This window comes from Sinocyclocheilus anshuiensis, unplaced genomic scaffold (genome assembly GCF_001515605.1).
Source record: "Sinocyclocheilus anshuiensis isolate Anshui unplaced genomic scaffold, SAMN03320099.WGS_v1.1 scaffold334, whole genome shotgun sequence".
Lineage (NCBI taxonomy): Eukaryota > Metazoa > Chordata > Actinopteri > Cypriniformes > Cyprinidae > Sinocyclocheilus > Sinocyclocheilus anshuiensis.
In genome coordinates this window covers 969,975-990,315 of record NW_015546055.1, presented here as the reverse complement: position 1 = coordinate 990,315, position 20,341 = coordinate 969,975, and the positions used below count along the sequence as shown (strand labels likewise).

The 20,341-nt window shown below is 37.5% G+C and overlaps 1 protein-coding gene across 1 annotated transcript in view; it reads right to left on the bottom strand.

Annotated features, from left to right (window-relative positions):
- LOC107699267 (E3 ubiquitin-protein ligase CBL-B-like) overlaps positions 1–20,341 on the bottom strand; it is a 71,649-nt gene that overhangs the window by 15,943 nt on the left and 35,365 nt on the right. The window contains exons 4-6 of the mRNA XM_016500471.1: positions 14,453–14,599; positions 5,272–5,428; positions 3,017–3,138 (exon numbers count right to left, since the gene is read on the bottom strand). Coding sequence (XP_016355957.1) covers positions 3,017–3,138; positions 5,272–5,428; positions 14,453–14,599 — 426 coding nt within the window. The remainder of the gene's footprint in view (positions 1–3,016; positions 3,139–5,271; positions 5,429–14,452; positions 14,600–20,341) is intronic.

Genomic DNA, 20,341 nt, shown 5'->3' with positions numbered 1-20,341 from the left:
TTTCTTGATTACATTAGTTATTTCTAATGCATCTGCTAGGGATGAATGGAGCTCTCTGTGTTAAATGTGATTAATCCCATAATGCTCCACTGTGCTGCTTTCACGCTGGACATGGAGCTTTTCATGCACAGGTGGAAAAAAATTGTTCAGTCTCGACACTAACTCTTGTTAACACTCTTTCAACTCATCTCTCTGTCAGTCACTCTTTCTCCTCTCTCTTTTGTTTAATATGAGAGCTGCTACAGTACCTTTCCTTTTATGCTTTTAAAATGTACTATTGGCATAATTTATCATTTGACACTTTTTATTTATAGGCTAGGCAAATGCAGTACCTACACCAACACTGAAAAAAATTGGCTTCAAATATTGTTTTAAATTGATTTGATATCAATTTTTACTTTGAAATCTGACCATAGATAAACCAAACCGCTCTGTCACAGGGCAGATCATAGTCTAAAAGACTCGTTTTTAGTCATAATTCACTTTTGAAAAAATGTCCATGCTAATAGAATGAATAGGGACTAAAGCTTTGAAGTAAAAAAAAAAAAAAAGTATGAACAATTACCATTTAAATATTCTGAAGTCATATGATAGCTTTGTGTGGGAAATAGCTAAATTCAAAACATTTTCACTGAAATTTTCTCCTCCAGTGAGCTGTTAACCATTGACATATGGCAGTATATATATCGCTACCACAGTATAAATTGTCAACAGCAACAGATTTTTTTAATTCGGTGTATACCGCGACATGTAAATAAGTGGGCGTGGTTAACTCACATGCCGCACACGTGAGCCTGAGATGCTGCCTTTTGTCAAAGAAACATGGTGAGGGATGAACGAATAGATCAGGAGGATCCACAAAGGATTCAATTTTCAAAAGAGTTGTTAACGTGATATTGTAGGAACAAAGGTGCAACAATCAACCGCGAGAGCAGTGCAGCAGCCGGACAGTTTAGAGGAGCGCACAGGCTCACAACAGAGGAAGCATTATGAATTCAGCTTACCGGACTCCAAAAGTTCATATATCAATGTCATAACAAATAGAAATAATCTTAATGTATATTTATCGACATCTTTCCACCTCTTATGTGTACAGTTAATTTTGACACACCAGAATCGCATTCAACGTGGACGTGAGTAAAACTATAACATTAGATTTTTTTTTTACTAAATAAATAGTTTACCAAATAAAAGAAAAAGAAAAAGCACAATGCCCGCCTATGTTCTACATTGGCCAGTCGCAAACAACTTGACCCCGCCCTCAAAACACTGTAGCTTCGTGTGGTTAAGGGTGTACTCACACTAGGCGATCTGAACTGTGCCCTAAAATCATGTTGAGAAGACGCTGTGAAGTGCAGCACCCGGACAGTTTAGAGGAGCGCACAGGCTCACAACAGAGGAAGCATTATGAATTCAGCTTACCGGACTCCAAAAGTTCATATATCAATGTCATAACAAATAGAAATAATCTTAATGTATATTTATCGACATCTTTCCACCTCTTATGTGTACAGTTAATTTTGACACACCAGAATCGCATTCAACGTGGACGTGAGTAAAACTATAACATTAGATTTTTTTTTTACTAAATAAATAGTTTACCAAATAAAAGAAAAAGAAAAATCAAACAAGGTGAAGCACTTTTCATTTCTAAAGTATTTGAGTTTATTTATTATGTAAAGCCCTTTTTGTAGATTTTCAGAATAACTACATATATAAATAACTATATCGTGAAATTTATTGTTACAGTGAAATTAAATTTGTCATAACGTGAAACAGAATTTTGGTCATACCGCCCACTCCTAATTGACATTACCAAACTCATGAACAGAATCGGTTCAATTCATTTACCAATCATTTACAATGGTTTTGTGAACTGGATCAAGCAATTCTAATGAACATGCCAAGAAGACAAATGAAACAGAAATCAAGGTTTTCAGTGAATAATGACTTCAATTTTTTTGCATTTTTTTGCATGTTTTGCACGTTTTGGAGCTTATCAGCCTCAGTCCTCATTTACTTTCATGCAACAAGGGTATTCTTCAAAAATAGACTTCCAGCTATCAGTTTTTGTTTCCTGGGTTAATTCAGCTTCCCACGGCTGGTTATTCTGCACTGTGGCACTGGGTAGACAGGTCCTGGTAGGCAGAGAGCGCAATATGGATGTCTAGAGAGAAGGAACTGGGAAATGATTGTCATGGAAAGCAAACCAAGTCACCAACATTCTCCGAGTCATCACACACACAGTTCATAAAAAGCTCCGGGCTGCTGTGACCACTGAGACAGCGAGTGTGTGTTTCCGCACTAATGAGCCCTGCCTCTCGTGTCACACTGCCCTGATATAAACAGACATGAATATGACATCCGGCATGTCAAAAGCTTGATTTTGCCAGGTGACTGTCACGGGTAGATGCTCAGCGTGAAACACATATAGCCTCCTTGGGTGCCGCCATGACCTTCTCACCACACACACGCACAGCTGCTGCTCCTCTTCAGTAGATTGGTATTTGCATACAGTTCTGCTCGACCACCCAGTGTCCTTGACTTGCTTCTGTTTGTTCAGCCACATCTCTCGAACCCACATCAGCATTTTATGGCTTCACTATTATCTTGCTGTTGCATTAAACGACTCTAACCAGTGTGTAATCATGCCTGCCATCTGGCTCTGGAGCTCGGAGTTGTTTTGGCGCAGATGCGATGCTGTTTCTCTAATCAGCTAATCCAAAAAGACTGGATTTAACTACCCCTGTCTCCCTGCGGCACTGCCCGGCACCCTTAGAGTACTGGTACGGTACAATCTAGGCTGCCAAAGCAATGGTCAGGGGTTCATTTCCAGGTTACACTGATCTTAGATGCTAGACCAGTGCCTGCTAAATGACAAACGAGTTGGAGAGAAGTGCAGACAAAGAGCCTCCTGTAATAAGCTAACTGGAGAAACAGCTGGCTGGCCTGGCGCACCACGCAGCAGATGGTACGTCTATTACAGCCATCCAGTTACACACAGACTAGTCTGTACCTGCCAGGTTTGTTGATGTACTTCTGCAGACGTGCCTTTACTTCATCATACGTCAGAAAGGCCATGTAGCCTGGGTGAGTGACTGCCAGGAAATTCCAGTTCCTCAGGATTGAGCCCCACGGCTACAGGAAAGAGAAAAGAATTAGAGAGAAAGGTAGTGGTTTTAGGAAGCCCGTAATCTGTAATACTGCAAAGAGCTCAGAAAACAGACGTCAGACTGGAGTGTGCCAGCATACAGTGCACTGCATTTTTACCACCTTTCAGACGATTAAATCAACAAAGCTGTGACACACCAACTAAACTAGGTGCACAACTGTTCCTTGTAGTTGGATTTACAACAATCCCACAAAAAATAAATATTAAGTCACAGATAAAAATGCCTGACTGTTACACACTTTTCACACTAAACATATAACAAATATATGATCAAAAGTGTTTTAGATTATACAATAATATGTATTATATAATTATAATTACATTATCTTTGCACTATTTATTTTAAAGAAGAACAGCACAAACATGCTTCAAACTAAACATTTAGCACACAAAACAAGTGTTTTAAATTATAAAATAATAAATGTGCTATTCAAAATGTCGACAAAAGTATTTGGACACCTACATCATAGTTAAAAATGAAAGAATGTTGCATAAAACTAAAATAATTTTTTTTTTGAAAGATCAAACCATGTGCAATTTATTTTGATGAAAACCACAAACACACTTCAAACTAAATATTTAACAAAAAGAAGTGTTTTGAATTATAAACCAATAAATATGCTGTTTAAAATGAAGAAAACAAGTATTTGGAAACTTTCTGGTTGTCAGAGGTTAATTGAACATGGTTATAGTTAATGCACAATGGTAATGGGGAAGTGGCTATGTCCATTAAAAATCAAAAGAAAAGGGAAGTTACTGTAGTTCTAAGATCAACCATAATTTCTTTGCAGATGCTGTTTGTTTTGAATTGTATTTTCTAATGCAGGGTTTTGTGATTCTAAGGACTCCCAAATATGATGACCTGCTGCCTAAAATATAAAAATATCTGTATTTTCGGGTCACAAAAATGTGATAATTTAAAGATATCTTATTAAAAATTAAATAATTCAATATTAGCTAATTAAATAATTAGCTTTTATTTTGTCACTGCACTAAAGCCAAATTATTAAAATATTGAGAAACATTTACTTTTTATTAAGTTAATTTCTTAATGTTAACACACATTCATTCTGACAGCCCTAAAAACAAATTTTATTACATATTTTCTGCGAACCTGCTAGTACCTTTTAATGGCCCCTGGACTGCAATTTGAAAACATAATACAATGACTTAATACAATGACATTTAAACATTTTCAAGAGTAACTTAAAGGTCCAATACTTTTTGTCTCTTTGTACATTCTTAAACTCATCTTGACATATCAGAACTAAATGAAAAGCAGCTGGGACTCTTGATACATAAAAAAATAAAAATAATTATGCTGTTTCCTCTTTCCCATACAAGCATAATCAATCCAGACTTAAGCAATTCCCAAAAATCTGCAGCAGAGCTACAAAGAGACAGAGTTTTGGATTTTCAAATGAGTAGGGTGTAGTTTTGTTGGCTTTGGCTGTAAGGTAGCGGGTAGTCATGTGTGGTGATTCAGCCGAGGAACATCACATGACGATTAGAAGCACGGCATGAGATAAAAACGTCATATTGCTCACCGATTGACTCACATGCATAAACAAATCCACGCTAATGAAATGATGTGGGTCCTTCCAGCACATTTCTGGGAATTTGAGTATTTTTTTGCACCAAAGACTTGAGTAGGTAGACAAAAAAAAGTAGGTGTTTTTCAGCCGATACGTAATAAGGCTTGTGCAAGCACAGGTTTGTAAGCATGTGTGTTGTGGTTAAGGATGAGGTGTGTTTTTCTAACTTAGGGATTCCTCTGCTTAAAACAAACCTCCCACTCCACACTCATTCGCAGAGGTGATCCCCAGTGTTAGCGCTATTTTCCATCAGACGTGATGACTACAAAACATTGAGACGTTTTTGATGTTTTCAATTTAAGCGTGGTTATCTGTGAGACATCTGTGTACACGGTTTCTCCTCAGAATGAGTTGATCGACCCACGCTTTCGTTATTACGATTAGCTGCTTTTAGAAAGTAGTTGACATTTAAATGTTAGCTTGATATAAGCAGATCTAAATGGTGAGAATTCGAGAGAAATTGTCTTAAATGGAGCTGTGGGAGGTGAGGGGTTTAGGGGTTACCTGGAAAAGACGAGTAAAGATGTCGAACTCAAAGACGGAGATGTAGTCGTTGCAGGTGAGGTCGATGGTGGATTTCAGAGCCATGGCCTCCAACCCGGAGCTGATGGGGTGCACGTCGTGAAGGCACTGCCGGAACATTTTCCATGGCACTATTGTTCTGGAATCACACAAGCACAGACAAATGCACACTGGGATTAGACTTCCTTCTTGAAATACATCAAATAGATTTGGGCTGTAAACATGAACTGAATCAGACATCAAATCCTTCAGCCACTCGCCTGTGAAATTTAATGAAGAAAATGTGTTTGCCAGGTCATTGCTACAGTATTTGTGATGTGGTCGCTAGGGTGTTCTGGATGGTTGTTAGTGTGTTGCTATGCAGTTGCTTGGGAGTTTTGAGTGGTTGTGAGCATATTACTATGCAGTATGTCTGCGGTTGGTGTTCTGGGTAGCTGTTAGCATCTTGCTATGCAGGTTGTTTTTTATTATTATTATAATTATAGTTATTATTTCTTGCTATGCAGTTGTTAGGGTGATCCGAGTAGCTGTTTTGTTGGTATGTGGTTGCTAAGAATTTTTGGGTGGTTGTTAGCATGTTGCTATGCAGTTGCTTGGATGTTCTGAGTGGTTGTTATCTTGTTGCTATGTTGTTCTGAGCATAGATAAATATACGCAAATATCTTATTACTGGCTGTTTCTATAGGCCACTATATGTAAGCCGTCTGCCATATTGGAATGGTCAAGTGTCTCTAACCATATATGCATATATGAATATATGAGCAGATGATTTTGCTAAACTAACACAATGCAAAAAGACAAAGCCCTTAGCTAAGACGAAATTAAAAAGTTACCATAGTTTAAAAACCTGTAATACTGAGTTAATAAAAATAAAAAACTCCTGTGAAAGTTTATCACATTTCTTTGGAAATTTACATTTCTGTGGCTTTTACAACCAGAGGCTGCGCAATGTTGTGGCATCTCAGAAAACTCACTGATTTTTACTGTTAGTGATGACACATTAACCGTTCCAAGTTGGCAGATACATCGACGTGTCTGAAGCAGTCAAATGTGAGATCTACCTATACATATCTATCTAGTGGTCGACCGATATGGGTTTTTTGACAGCCGATACCGATGCCGATATCTTGGAAAGCAGGGTGGCCGATGGCCGATATAAAGCCGATATAATTTTATTTATTTTAATTCATATTTAAGAAATTTGAAATAATTTGAAAATGGATTAAAAAATAAACGTGTAAAATAAACATACTTATACTCTAGAAGACAAAGTATTTTTCACAAATAAATAAATATTTAATCAAAATATAATTAAAAAGGAAGTAAACACTGTAACCAACAGGGAACTCAGTATTCTGGGAAGTTTGTGTGCATTGGGAATCATATTTTTTCAAATAAAGCCAAGGTAACACTCATTTTACATGCAGCACACAGTGAAAATGACATGAATATGACAGTGGGCAAATGCATAAAGCGCAGCATAATTTGAAATCAGTCACGAGTTTAAAGATTGTCGATCGCGCGTCTCCAGTGAAGCTGAACTCTCCTCCTGTCCGTATTCAATTCGCACGGACCATAGGACCGACTGTCACAGAACACGCGATCATGCAGGTCACATGCACACTTCACAAGATCTCAACTAGATTCGACTAAGTCTGCAAGCTTTGTGAAATTAAATGTTCATTAGTCATTCAAAGATTTGTTTAAATTATATAAATGCGTATTTGCGGAATGCTGACGGCAAACGAGAAAGTATTATAATGTTTGCCTTTAATAATATTAAAGCAATCGTTATAATACTTTTTTGTATACATTTTAATTCCTTTGTTTAACAGTTCTATCTGATTATTAGATAGAATTCTATCCGTATTAGACAGAACTGAATGACAACAGCGAACAAGAGGGAGAATGTGAGCACTGTGTGCTCAGGCGCTGCCGCAGCCGTTCTCGGCACCGTCAAAATAAAAGTCATACGCACCGTCAAAATAAACGTCCCACATCGAACACATCGGCCAAACAGAAAAACTTATCGGCCGATGCCGATATTTGAAAAATGGCATATATCGGCCTTGGCGATATATTGGTCGACCACTATTCTGAATAGTCGCAAGCATGGTGCTGTGTGGTTTCTAGGGTGTTCTGAGTGGTTGTTAGCATGTTGCTATGTGGTTGGTGTGCTGAGTTGTTGTAAACCTGTTGCTATGCGATTACTACAATGTTCTGAGTGATTGGTAGTGTGTTGCTTGGTCCCACACATTAAGAACAACACACTTGCCAGAATGACTAAGAACACTAGTTCTTACTGTATCCATGCTTATGTCTGGTAACTCTTATTCACAAACTGTAAAAATGTTGTACATATTCCTCTGGTGGTCTGTGACAGCCACAAAATGGAGGTTGAGGTAAATAGAAGAGCATGTGGAGAAAAGTGCCACTGACGCTGTGCCTCGACTCTAAAGAACACTTTCAAAAACACTGACTGTCACAAATTGACCAATAAACACTTTCTGACACAAACACACACTTGGAAGGAGAAAAATACAATATCAGAGCTTCTTAAAAGCCTGTTCTCTTTTCTTGGTAAACACAGAAATCTTCACTTCAGGGTAATGGCACGTCGAGCAGTCACATCGTTCCTTCAGGTGAGACAACAAAAGAGACTTGTCACACTAATAACAGAGGATCTAGGCTACTGTTCTTCATTCTGACAATCTGACAGTGTCAGCCACCCTGAGAGAGCATTACCCATCATTCCTGTGACTTCTGTTGGCTGCTGTTTCTTAGAAAGCTTTGGACCAAAACCAGAAACATTCTGGTTTCGCAAGTAGCCCGAGTCTTTCAGGAAGTAAAAACGGTTCTGGATTAAAACACAAAAGTAATGACAGTGATAATGGATGAGGATCAGAGCCTGTTCATCAGGATAATAAAGAAAAGAAGTGAATCATCTGGATGTCAGAAACAATGGCATGGAAGAGCAGCTGGTTAATGAGGAAACATCAGCTTTGCTTATTCCTATTAGAAAGGTCAGTGGCCTGCTGGTTAATTTTCAACACGTAGTGAAACCTTTCTTACACACACACACGTTTAACCAGTTATCTAAATGATGACTTCCTTTTGACTTCTATTGCACTTGAATAAAAGGTAATAATATTAAAATTCCCTTCCTATATGATTCACTGGGCTACTTGATTCTGATTGTGAATTTATTTTTGTATAATGACCACTTAACTATACATTTAATTGTTGTCCCAGGCCATTCTCATATGGAGGTTTATTTCGAATGCTAACACGTTTTTAGAAGCAAATATTATTAGATATTATATTTTAATTATTATTTATTCAGAAAGGATGCATAAAATGGACCAAAAGTGACAGTAAATAAATTTATAACATTACAAAAAAACTTCTTACATGTTACAAATTTATTTATTTTAATTTTTTTTATTAAAGAATGCTAAAAAATGTATCACAGTTTCTTCAAAAATATTAAGATATAAAACATTAATAATAAGAAACGTTTCTTCAGTGCCAAATCAGCATATTAGAATGATTTCTGAAGGATCATGTGCCACTGAAGACTGGTTGCGGAAAATTCAGCTTTGCATCACATGAGTAAATTACATTTGAAAATAAAATAGAAAACGATAATATTTCAAAATATTACTGTTTTTACTGTATTTTTTAACAAATATAATGCAGCCATGGTGGGCATAAGAGACAGAAATCTTAATCAAATCTGACCAACACTTTAAAGGTGCTGTTCAGTGTTTTCCATGTTAAAATTTACTAGGTTTATCATGTAGAGGCAATTATAAGTTATTTGTAGGTTGATTTCTCTTAAGCTTTATCATCTCAGCATTCAAACCCATTTCCATCATGTCATGAGTTCTGCAAATTATGCATCTTCAGCATGATTACACTGCAGTTCAGCATGGAATTGACCACTTTTTCCAGAGCAAATTTGTGTTTTGCATTTGTATTAATCAGCAACCACAGCAAAATAGCGCAAAAGTGGTGATGCATCACCAGGAATAAGGAAACTCGTTCTAGCCTCTGATAAACTTCCAAATGATGCAGTAAAGAAAACAAAGAATTAATCTGGTGAGTTTACTGAAGGGTAAAGAAATAAATGGCTGATAAATACCATACGCATCCAAGTCGGCAATATTGAGGTTTACAAGTAATTTTTCTACAAGTGATCCTTCTTTTCCTCCTTACACTGTCTACTTGTAGCTGGATGGGAGAGCTGAGCTTAGTTCTGTGATGGACAGATGAAAAAAGACAAGATCTAGTTTAATTACATTTATTATAATAGCTGACCCCTTAATTAAGGAAGACTTTTTAAATGGGCCAAGGGCATTCTCTCAATGGACGACACAAAAGGAAGCTCATTAAGGACCCTGTCCTTGCCAATTACTGTAGCAGGACAGGTACAGACATAGGCATAATACCATCATACTAATAAATAACAGAACAAAGAAGTGGAGAGTCAGAGCGAGGCAGGTCACGAGGCAGGAGAACTATTTTCACATCTATTCAAACAGGCTCCAAAAAGCCTCCACAAAGTCATATTGTCCGTTAAGGGAAACAAATTGGGTAAAATTCTGAATCTGAGTGCTTGCTCTGGGGCGATTTGGTTGTGTGATAATCCCCTGTGCTATCAGAAGAAAATCAGCAAGTGCATTATTTTAATTCACTAAACAGCTGCCGCCCGAGTAAGACAGAAAACAGGCAGCTCAGCCAATGGCCTTCAGTGTTGCCACAGGAAACCTTATTGCTCCTATTGGCCCATGGCCACTTACGACATTTAAACGAGAGATTGAAATGGATTTGAGTCTCGGCGGACAGAAGGGAGTTTAATAAGGAAAATTAGCTTGAAAACAATCTCTCCTCAACCCGTCAGTCAGCGAAACAGCGGGACATTAATATGAACTGATAATGAGGAAACGGTGAGCAAGACTTCCTGTTGCTACTGCAGAGGAACATATAGATCTTATTTTTCCCTCATTATATCATCTGCATATCAAATACTGCACGCCTATTGCATCTGTGTCTGGGTGGGGTTAGTCTACGCATCATAGTCTATGCTAGACCCTAGGACTGAGAGCTGAAACTGATCTGAAAACTGTTCAGATGAGAGGGGGAGGTGACTTCACATTTATTCCATTCTATGGTTACTCTGAGTAAAAGCATTATATTCCATTATCAAGAGACCGCAAAGACAGAAGGAGAGAGAGAGAGAGGGAGAGAGAGAGAGAGAGAGAGAGAGAGAGAACTTATAAGGTCTGATATTATCTTTCTAATCTCAGAGCAATCTGACCTGCTAGATGAATTACATTACATTTTTTACACAAGAATGCTTATGGTCTAAAAATCGGGTATATATACACATAGTGGGGTCCAAAAGTCTGAGTTCATTAGTGAAAATGCATCATCTTTTTTGCATTTTCTTCCTTCAAAAGACATAAATGACATGATGATCATTTTTTGTCTTATCTAATAATTTATTCAAAACTACATTGAATATGCAATTCACAACGAATTCTATGATGACCATTTTTTTTCTCTGTCAAAAATGCAGGGTGATGCAACCGTCCTGATAACATAATGAAGAAAAAGAAGGCTCATTAAAATAATAAAGTTCTAGAAAAAAAAAAGTTGTCAATATTTCTTAGTAAGAAATGTACATTACTGTTCAAAAGTTTGGGTTCAGTAAGATTTAATGCTTTTGAAAGTAGTCTCTTATTCTCACCAAGGCTGCATTTATTTGATCAAAAATACAATAAAAACACTAATATTGTGAAACTACTTAAAACAATTGTTTACTATTTTTTTATATTTTAAAATTTTATTTATTCCTATAATGGCAACGCTGAATTTTCAGCAGCCAAAACTACTGTACTTCACTGCTTTTTAATATTTGAAAAAACAGTCAACCAAATCAAACCCATTTGGGCCATTAAACTTGGAACTTGAGAAAAATTTTTACAGTAGATTTTTCTTGACCAGTATTATTTGCCACTGAACGTTAATTTACATATTTTATTTTCAAGATTACATTTCATCAATTTAATTGAACTTCACAAGTTTGCGTAAAACTCTGTGGCAAGAACATCTGACCAAGTTCCAACGATCAGTGTCACAAATTTACTTATTTGATTAGTGAATCTGAAATATTTCTCATTTGTTACAACTTTTCAAAATTCTCAAACCCAGACTTTTCAACCAGACTTTTGGAACTGTGCATGTTAAACAAATTCATTAATCTTGTCTCAATACACAAAACACGCACAGACATGCATATATGGGTTCGCTGAGCAGCTAACTCTGCAGGCTACAGATTTGAGCTCTAGTGCTCACTGGATTGATGGCATAAGGATGCTGAGCTTTCTATTTCCACACAGAGCGAGAGAAACAGAGATAGAACAGCTGAAGGAAGGCTGCTCTACTTCTCGTATCAATGACTCATGCACACTTCCTCTGTACAGAGCGGGAAGTAGACCTTTATAATAAATCTATAATATATCAGAGCGGTAACTAGATACACACTAGAGACTGCGCCGGTCTTTTCCCGTCTCTCAATCTCTCTTGCTCTTCCTCTCTTGCATAGCTGATCACACCTGCACCATTATGAGGCCTTTCCGTCTCTAACATGGCCTGTGTCCATGCACATGTTCACACTTCCTTTAACTCTCCGATTTGTTGGATCAAACAGAAGATAACATACGCAGCAGCCACAGAGATTGCAAATGAATTAAACATGACAATCTGCAAATGGACAACACCATTAAAGATCTAGAGTGATCTGCACTCAGACGGCCTGAGCGCCGTGCTTAGAATGGAAATCAGCTTAATTCCACGTTATTATTTAATTTTTTTCTCCTATCAGAGAAAGCAATTAAAATAACCTCACAGTAAAATAATAACTCTTTAAAAAAAACTCACACAATCAAAATTAAAGTCTCTTACAGCAACAATGTTCACAGTAACACATAACACACAAGATGCACAGCCACTGCACTAAAAATATCATGACTATTTTTGTTAAATGTCATCAAGATATTATTGAATGCTTGAATCTGATTGATTTACGAACATTCTAAGATGTGCAATTATTTTCAGAGAAACACATGGCTAAAGTAGCTCCAGGCAGGTCTTGACCGCATTACATGTACATATCACCTTGCCAAATGATTTCCGTTATTTCAAAGGTACTTACAACAGCAAAAGAACCAAAACCCAAAATGAAACTGACCAATGACTGACTCTCTCTGTCTCTCTGTCTCTCTCTCTCTCATGAATGTCTTGAAATACAACTTCTGAACAATATCTTGAGGTGTGGTAACTTTAGTATAAGTGGAATAACTGATTCAGGTCTGTTGAAATATTAGAAAATAATGCACACTCAAGGTGTAACGGCCATTATTATATTATATTATATTATATTATATTATATTTAGGGCTGTCATCGTTAACGCGTTAACGCATGCGATTAATTTTACAATCCTTAACACGTTAAAATAATTTAACGCAATTAACGCAAAATTACTGAAGCACAATTTCTATTCTAACCCTTTAACCCAATTTTGCTTCTCTGCTTGCGATCAAATCATTTTAAGCTGCTAAACTCCGATCCAACGATCCAAACTGACTTGCATGAACTTTTACAACGTTATCTCTTTCTCTTATCTATATTTACATGCTGGCAGTAAGACTGGGCAAAATGGCCAAAAAAATCATATCTCAGTATTTTTTGTATCTATATATTTGTATGTATGTATATATATTTTATTTTATTTATTTATTTTACATCCTGCCCAATATTGTCCAAGGAAACAATGTTTATATTAAAGGCAATGAAAACAAATATAGTGAAAGTAGGCTATGCTATCCATTATGTGCAAAAAAGGGGCTAAAATCACATTTCATTCTAACATTGTAACATTACAATCTAAGAACAATGCTTTTTAAAGCAGAAGTTCAATTCACTAAACTAAAAATGAATGTAAATAAACACAAGAGCACAGATTAATTGCATTATATTTTGATTACCCCATTACTGCTATCTGCTATCATAAAATACACTTACTTGTACGTTTAAATTCTACATATGACACAATTATTGTGCTCCTATTCCATTGCACACCGTCAGTTTGGTGCACATGCATGCGACAGTACTCGTTCACTGAAGTCTGTGAAGTTTACTGGAGAATCGCATGCAGAAGGCTCCTGACAGCAACATGGAAATATTTACATGACTTTATATATATATGGAGAATATACCTGTGAAATGTAAGTTCAGAGGAAAGCAGCACATCTCAAACACATTAAACACCGCAAATCTGTCAGCAGGACATGAGTATCTAACAAGCTGCTTTAAACTATACATGTAAACTATATCTTACCAGTTATTTTAAAGCCCTTAATATAAAGCATGTCTCATGTTAAGGACAAAATGGATTATGCACTTTCCCCGCAGAAGCTCACTCTATGTCCTCTGCTATTATTCAGATGCGCTCGTATCAAACTACTGTATATCAGTATAAATGGTATTGCCCAGCCCTAGCTGGCAGTACAGCAAAATGAAACACTTTTGCAGCAAACTGCAAACAAGGAATCTCATATTCCAGCATTAAGAGCAGAAGACCCCTAATGCTCTTAATTAGCCTGAAAAAAGTGGGGCAGTCGTGGCCTAATGGTTAGAGAGTCAGAGTTCGAGTCTCAGTACCGGCAGGAATTGTAGGTTGGGGATTAAATGTATAGCGCTCTCTTCCACCCTCAATACCACGACTGAGGTGTGTTCACGGTGTGTGTGTGTGTAAACATTAAATGTAGAGCACAAATTCCAAGTATGGGACACCATACTTGGCCACATATCACTTCCACTTTTTTTCACTTAAAAAAAAAAATCAACTAACCAGTGACCTCTCAAATACTGACTAGAGCAATAAGGAAAGCCATCACTGTGTCTGGTTTAGTGTGCAGATGTATGCTAAATCACAGGCCTGGCTCAAGAGCAGCACTCGCTGCTAAATGGAGAAGAGAAAAGGCATTTCTCCATGACAAAGAGCTTTAATTGATTGGAGCTGTAATGAAAACGGGAAAGAAAAGATCTGATTTGGCAGATACATCTTGAAATGAGAAGAAAACTGTTCAAACTTACTTTTCACCAAAAGACCTTCTCCAAAAATCGGCGGCGTCGGCCTTGGTAATGCGGAATGTGTCTCCTTGGAACTGTCCACCTAGAAAGATGGCTTTGATCTCAGCCAACATGTGACTGAAGATCAGCGAGAGCTTGGTGAGGTTCCGTCTGCAAGAGAATGAGACGAACAAAGGCAGGAGCACAGGGTCAGTACATTAAACAGACAGGAAATCAGCAGTCAGTGCAAGTGTACACACACAGAGAAAAGTGAACTCTCAGCATTCTCTATTGAGTGAGTTTCTTGTCCTTGAGCTTGTCTGGGAGTTAATGTGCCATACGCGTCTCCCTTCAAACAGCATGAGGATACAGTGCAATCTGATGCACGCAGTCTGAAGGGCATGTCGGAGCCACACCAGGAAACAAACGCTCACTGGACTCCGGCCAACAGAACAGAGATGATCTGCTCCTGTTGCAGTTGAACACTGCAAGAAGATGATGACCGTTTGTCTACAGAGGTATAGAGTTATTATATATATATATATTATTTTGTTCGATTAAAAAATTATAACATATATTTTCATAAAAATAAAATTATATTTTTACCTTTTAAATATAAAAAGTAAAAATACCATCAATTTGTGTATGTATATGTTGCAATAAAACTGATCAAATGAATACAATTTGTATTAATAAAATTGAAGCATTGTTTGTAAACTTACAAACTTACAACCAATGACTATAAATCAAGAGGTTTACAGTGGGTACGGAAAGTATTCAGACCCCCTTAAATTTTTGTGCAGCAGAATTTTTTTTGTAACCTTGGCCAGATCTGTGCCTTGCCGCAATTCTGTCTCTGAGCTCTTCAGGCAGTTCCTTTGACCTCATGATTCTCATTTGCTCTGACATGCACTGTGAGCTGTAAGGTCTTATATAGACAGGTGTGTGGCTTTCCTAATCAAGTCCAATCAGTATAATCAAACACAGCTGGACTCAAATGAAGGTGTAGAACCATCTCAAGGATGATCAGAAGAAATGGACAGCACCTGAGTTAAATATATGAGTGTCACAGCAAAGGGTCTGAATACTTAGGACCATGTGATATTTCAGTTTTTCTTTTTTAATAAATCTGCAAAAATGTCAACAATTCTGTGTTTTTCTGTCAATATGGGGTGCTGTGTGTACATTAATGAGGAAAAAAAATTAACTTAAATGATTTTAGCAAATGGCTGCAATATAACAAAGAGTGAAAAATTTAAGGGGGTCTGAATACTTTCCGTACCCACTGTATATTATACAATTGCTGGTTTTATGTCAAATCGCAATGTTCCATGGGTTTGTACTTCATCCATATATTTCATTAATTACATAAGTGGGATGCAGGTAATGATGTCTGATTCTCAAACTAATTGTTCTTCAATCTTTTTATGGAATCATTTGAACTGGTTCACAAAAAAAATGCTCAAATCATTTGATCCAATTCCTTATGCTATTCTTTCATAGAACATATTCTTTCATTTGCTATTTCAAACATACATGCAATATCAGTTGCTTTAAAACTTATAGTAGTACTTTTCCTATTTCTTATGTTAACCTTGAGCATCTTTACTTTTACACATGGGACCTTTGGGTAATTTATATAACAGTGCAGCAAACATGCAAACAAATATAATGCGTTACACCATCTTTAGGTACCACAAGTCATTAAGACTTTCAAAGTTGTGTCCCAAAGTGACTTTTCCCATAATGCCTTGTGGCTGGCAGACAGGGACTTCAACCCTCAGGGGCTTGTCCCCTTCCTCTCCTGTGCTGTTCTCCTTTGGGATTAGAGCGGCCAGATAACCCACCTTTCAGAACAACTTTTCAGGTTGCACTCAATTACGCAGGGCCACTCAGCCCGAGGGAGGTCAAGAGGAACCGAGCTGCAAGCGGTAGATAACTAGCCCCTCGGAGGCACAACAAACACACACCAACTTTCAGGATTCAGAGTGGTGTTTTGTAAAGCAGCAATTGGGCACCTGCAGCTCCCAGGAGTGTTGCCGAAATTCTGGCCCAACAGTCATGCTCTGCACAAACAATTTCTTTCACCTATGTCACATTTGCATTTCTTGTCTAAATCAGGCTGTATTTTGAGACCCATTAATTAGTGTGTTACATCACCATAGCTTCCTGTCAAAACATAACTGTGACAAAGCAATTAGCACGTTAGCAGTGAAGCAGAACCGGTGGGAGAAGGGAGAAACTGGCAGATGAGAACCGGAGGTCAAATATGGAGGTGTATTTTACTTCAGAATCCTGATTATTCAGAGTTGTTATAAAGCACTGGTCATAATCACAACTCACAACTGTCAGTGATTAATCGGTGTGAAAAAACTTTCTTAGATCTAAGTGGTATTCGCCTCGGATATAGGCAATAAAGCTCTTTTCAGCATAACTTAGCCGAAGGGATCCTTTTATTTCGTTATAAGTCTCTGATGAACCCACCAGAGAACATTTCTCTCCATAAACTTCAGTTCAGTTAATACCTCTAAGTCTTCGAGTTTTCAATACGGTGAGTCACTGCTCATTTTATCATCCCGTTTAATGCAGTAATACTGAAACTGCTGAGGGATTCATATATATTAGGTCTCAGTCTGGAGAAAGGCAAGCTCAACTAAAACAGTCCAGCTGGGCTGACTCTGGGCTTGCTTTTTATTAGTAATGAAAAATAAATAAATAATACACATTCAAATTTTTGGAGTCAGTTTTTTTTTTCTTTTAAAAGACTTTTCTTCAGCAACAATTAAATAAAGTAACAGTAAAGACGTGTGTAATGTTACAAAAAGATTTCTTTTTTTGTTTTCTCCCTCTTTCTTCCATACTTTGTAATGCTAACAAGGTTATATGCAGTACAGACTGATAACATGTCACACGCTAGCCACAAAGCCAGGGAGAAGACAGCGTACCTTTGATGACACTGAGTGACGGATGCACAGAGAGAGTTAATCCTAGTACAGAAGCTTGTCCTGAGGCAGAAGAAATTGAATTTAAGACAGAACAATAATCTCGGCCCTACAGGCAACTAACGTATGCTAATTCCCTCTGCGCTGCTGGGGCAGATGAGGGTTTTTTTATGTGCCTCACCTCTTATCGACAGGAGCGGGGATACGCTTTAACAGAGCCAGGACTCCATAGGACACATCGCTACCTCACACAACACCACAGCTCAGTGGGATATGGCTGGAGCTTAATCTGGGATATGTAAAATTACTCTGCAAGTAATTTACAAAACCGCTACATGGGCAAAAAATATGTTGGAAATGACTGAAAGAACAGTATATTCTAGAAACCTGTTTCTCTTTAAAATTATAATTTCTCCTTAGTCGTTTTAGAGTCCCATGCAACTAGACACCACCAAGAAGCTATAGGGTGATTGGAATGGTTGATCCAAGGTGTGCCAACTTTTTTCTATTTTCATTAACAGTTGACCCAAGTCAATGCATCTATGATATTCTAGTCTGCAGATATGATTCGACTTCCATCTTTAATGCAAGTCTATGAGATTTATCCTCTGCCAGGTGAAAATAATATGTCTGATCGCTTAGAAAAGTAGTAACATATATTTATCTTCAACAAACCACATGATTTGAGGTATCATTTATGTGCATAGTGCAGAATAGTAGTGAATAATAATAATAATAATAATAATAATAATAATAATAATAATAATAATAATAGTGATGCTTGCCTAACACTAACACCACAAAAAAAGAGACTACACATATGTGCTTATTAAGGGAGATTGCTAAAGGGAAAGGAACAGAAATAGTGATTCTGGGCTCACATAAGAACCATGTGACTGGTCTAAAAGCAGCATAAATCAAAATCAAAATCAAATCAAATCAAATCAAATCAAATAATGCATTCAGTTTAATTATTGCATTACGCATGCTGCTCTACTGCATTACAATTCCTGCTGTTTCACGACGCTGCTCTCTTAGTGGTCAGACCAGAGAGTCAGACTTCCTACCATCATCTCTGTGAACTCTCCAAACCCTCAGTGCTTCCTGTGTGTGCTTTGTGAACCAGATGACTCCTGCCTTTCTGAATGAAACCCCATAAAACATCATATATTATTGGGAGATGGAGGATGACAGTGCTGTATTTGAACACAGATGATTTTATGGTAATTGCAGATAATGGTAGAGTGCTGGGGTTGGGGTTCATCCGAGCTCATCTGGAGAGGAGGGGGAAAACTGTGAAATGACTCTGGAGAGCCTTTATTTTCAGCCTTCAATTACATTCAAGCAATCTGTCTGGATTTTCAGTCGAAACCTCTAATAACCACCCGCCATACACACTGAAACACACACACACGCATAGTGTTGCAGCTCAGAATGGTGCCACGTGTCTGCTGTTGAGTGGTTCAGTGAGGGATGCATGTTTCCATTTGCTGCATTTTTGCTTCTCCATATCCAGAATGTCCCGAAAGGAAGCATGAAGCAAGTTTGCAGGTCTTAAAGAGTTTTTGTACGAGAGGTCACATCTAATCGGTAAGCTCCTAAGTTCTATCATACTCCAACGTCGCGTTAAAAGGCCACCGGAGCCCAGCGGGAATTGACCTCTGTGAGGAAAGTCAGTCGATACTCACACATTATTGGCAGATTGCAAAATGAACCATGGTTCACAATGACTGTTATTATATTCCAATCCCGCTGGAATACAAGAGAAATATCCCTTAAATAATGTTTTCTTCAACATCTATGACTACAAGGCTATTTCAAAACACAATCGTTTTTAGCTCATAAAAAACATCAGGCCTATGCCGTTAGTGTTAATGAAGTATGTAGGATATCAGACCGAATCAGACAATCTAAGATTTGGTCAAAACATGGTTGAAACATGAGGAGCCGAATTCCACAGAGGCCCAAGACAACAGGATGTTCATAAATCAGATCCTAGCACTAGCCAGTCTGAAGCAAGCCTAACCAACTCTTTCACAGAACAGCTTTCAACATTAACACAAAAGGAACACACTGATCATAACAACTCAGGAAGGAGATTGTCAATTTTAGGGCAAGTAATCAAGATTAAATGGTCAAAGAGATGACAGCATGACCCTCACGTGATAGTAACCACAATCACGAGCCCTGTGGATTGACTTCCCCCACCTCGACGACAGAGAACAGACTGAAATTCCTTATGAGAGACCTCTTAACCTCTGGTCTTCACAGAACATGTCCTTATGTTCAGAGAATGGCACAGAAACTGCATTTCCATGTAAATATGCATCTAAATGACACTAAAAGGACTTGTGAGCAACTAATCATTTCTATGCATAACTCCATATTATGTATCTAACCCACACATTAGACTATCACGTTTTAATCATTTATTGTGTATGTATTTTGAATAACTATTGAATAGCTTAAGGGTTCATATTCATGTTTAGTATGCGTGTGTTTGAATCTTCTTGCTTGAAACGTTTCTTCCAATCAATTCTTTGTCAAATGTATCATATTCTTGTTATAGAAATCATGTCCAAAATTATACTCTGCAAGAGCAAGAAAAACTCGGACCATGTGACTGATAAGATAACATTTGATTTATGAATTGGGAGGAGAAATATACAACACCCCTAGCAAAGACAGCGTCTAATTGGTCAAAACACCATTTGGGAGGTGTCCAAAAGCCCAGTTTAAATACTCAGGACACCATCAACTCTTTCTCTCCTTTTTTTTGCCTTTGCCCTTTTTCCCTTTTCCCTGCTTTTTAGTTTTGCCTTTTTTTTTAGTCATGTGCTTTCAAGTCATCACTTTTAGCCATGCAGCTTTTTAGTCATAGCTTTGAGCTATGCTTTTTAATCATGCTTCTTTAGCTTTTTGAGCGTGCTCTGGCTTACACGCCAGCTCCTCCAAAACCATGAGGAGAAAC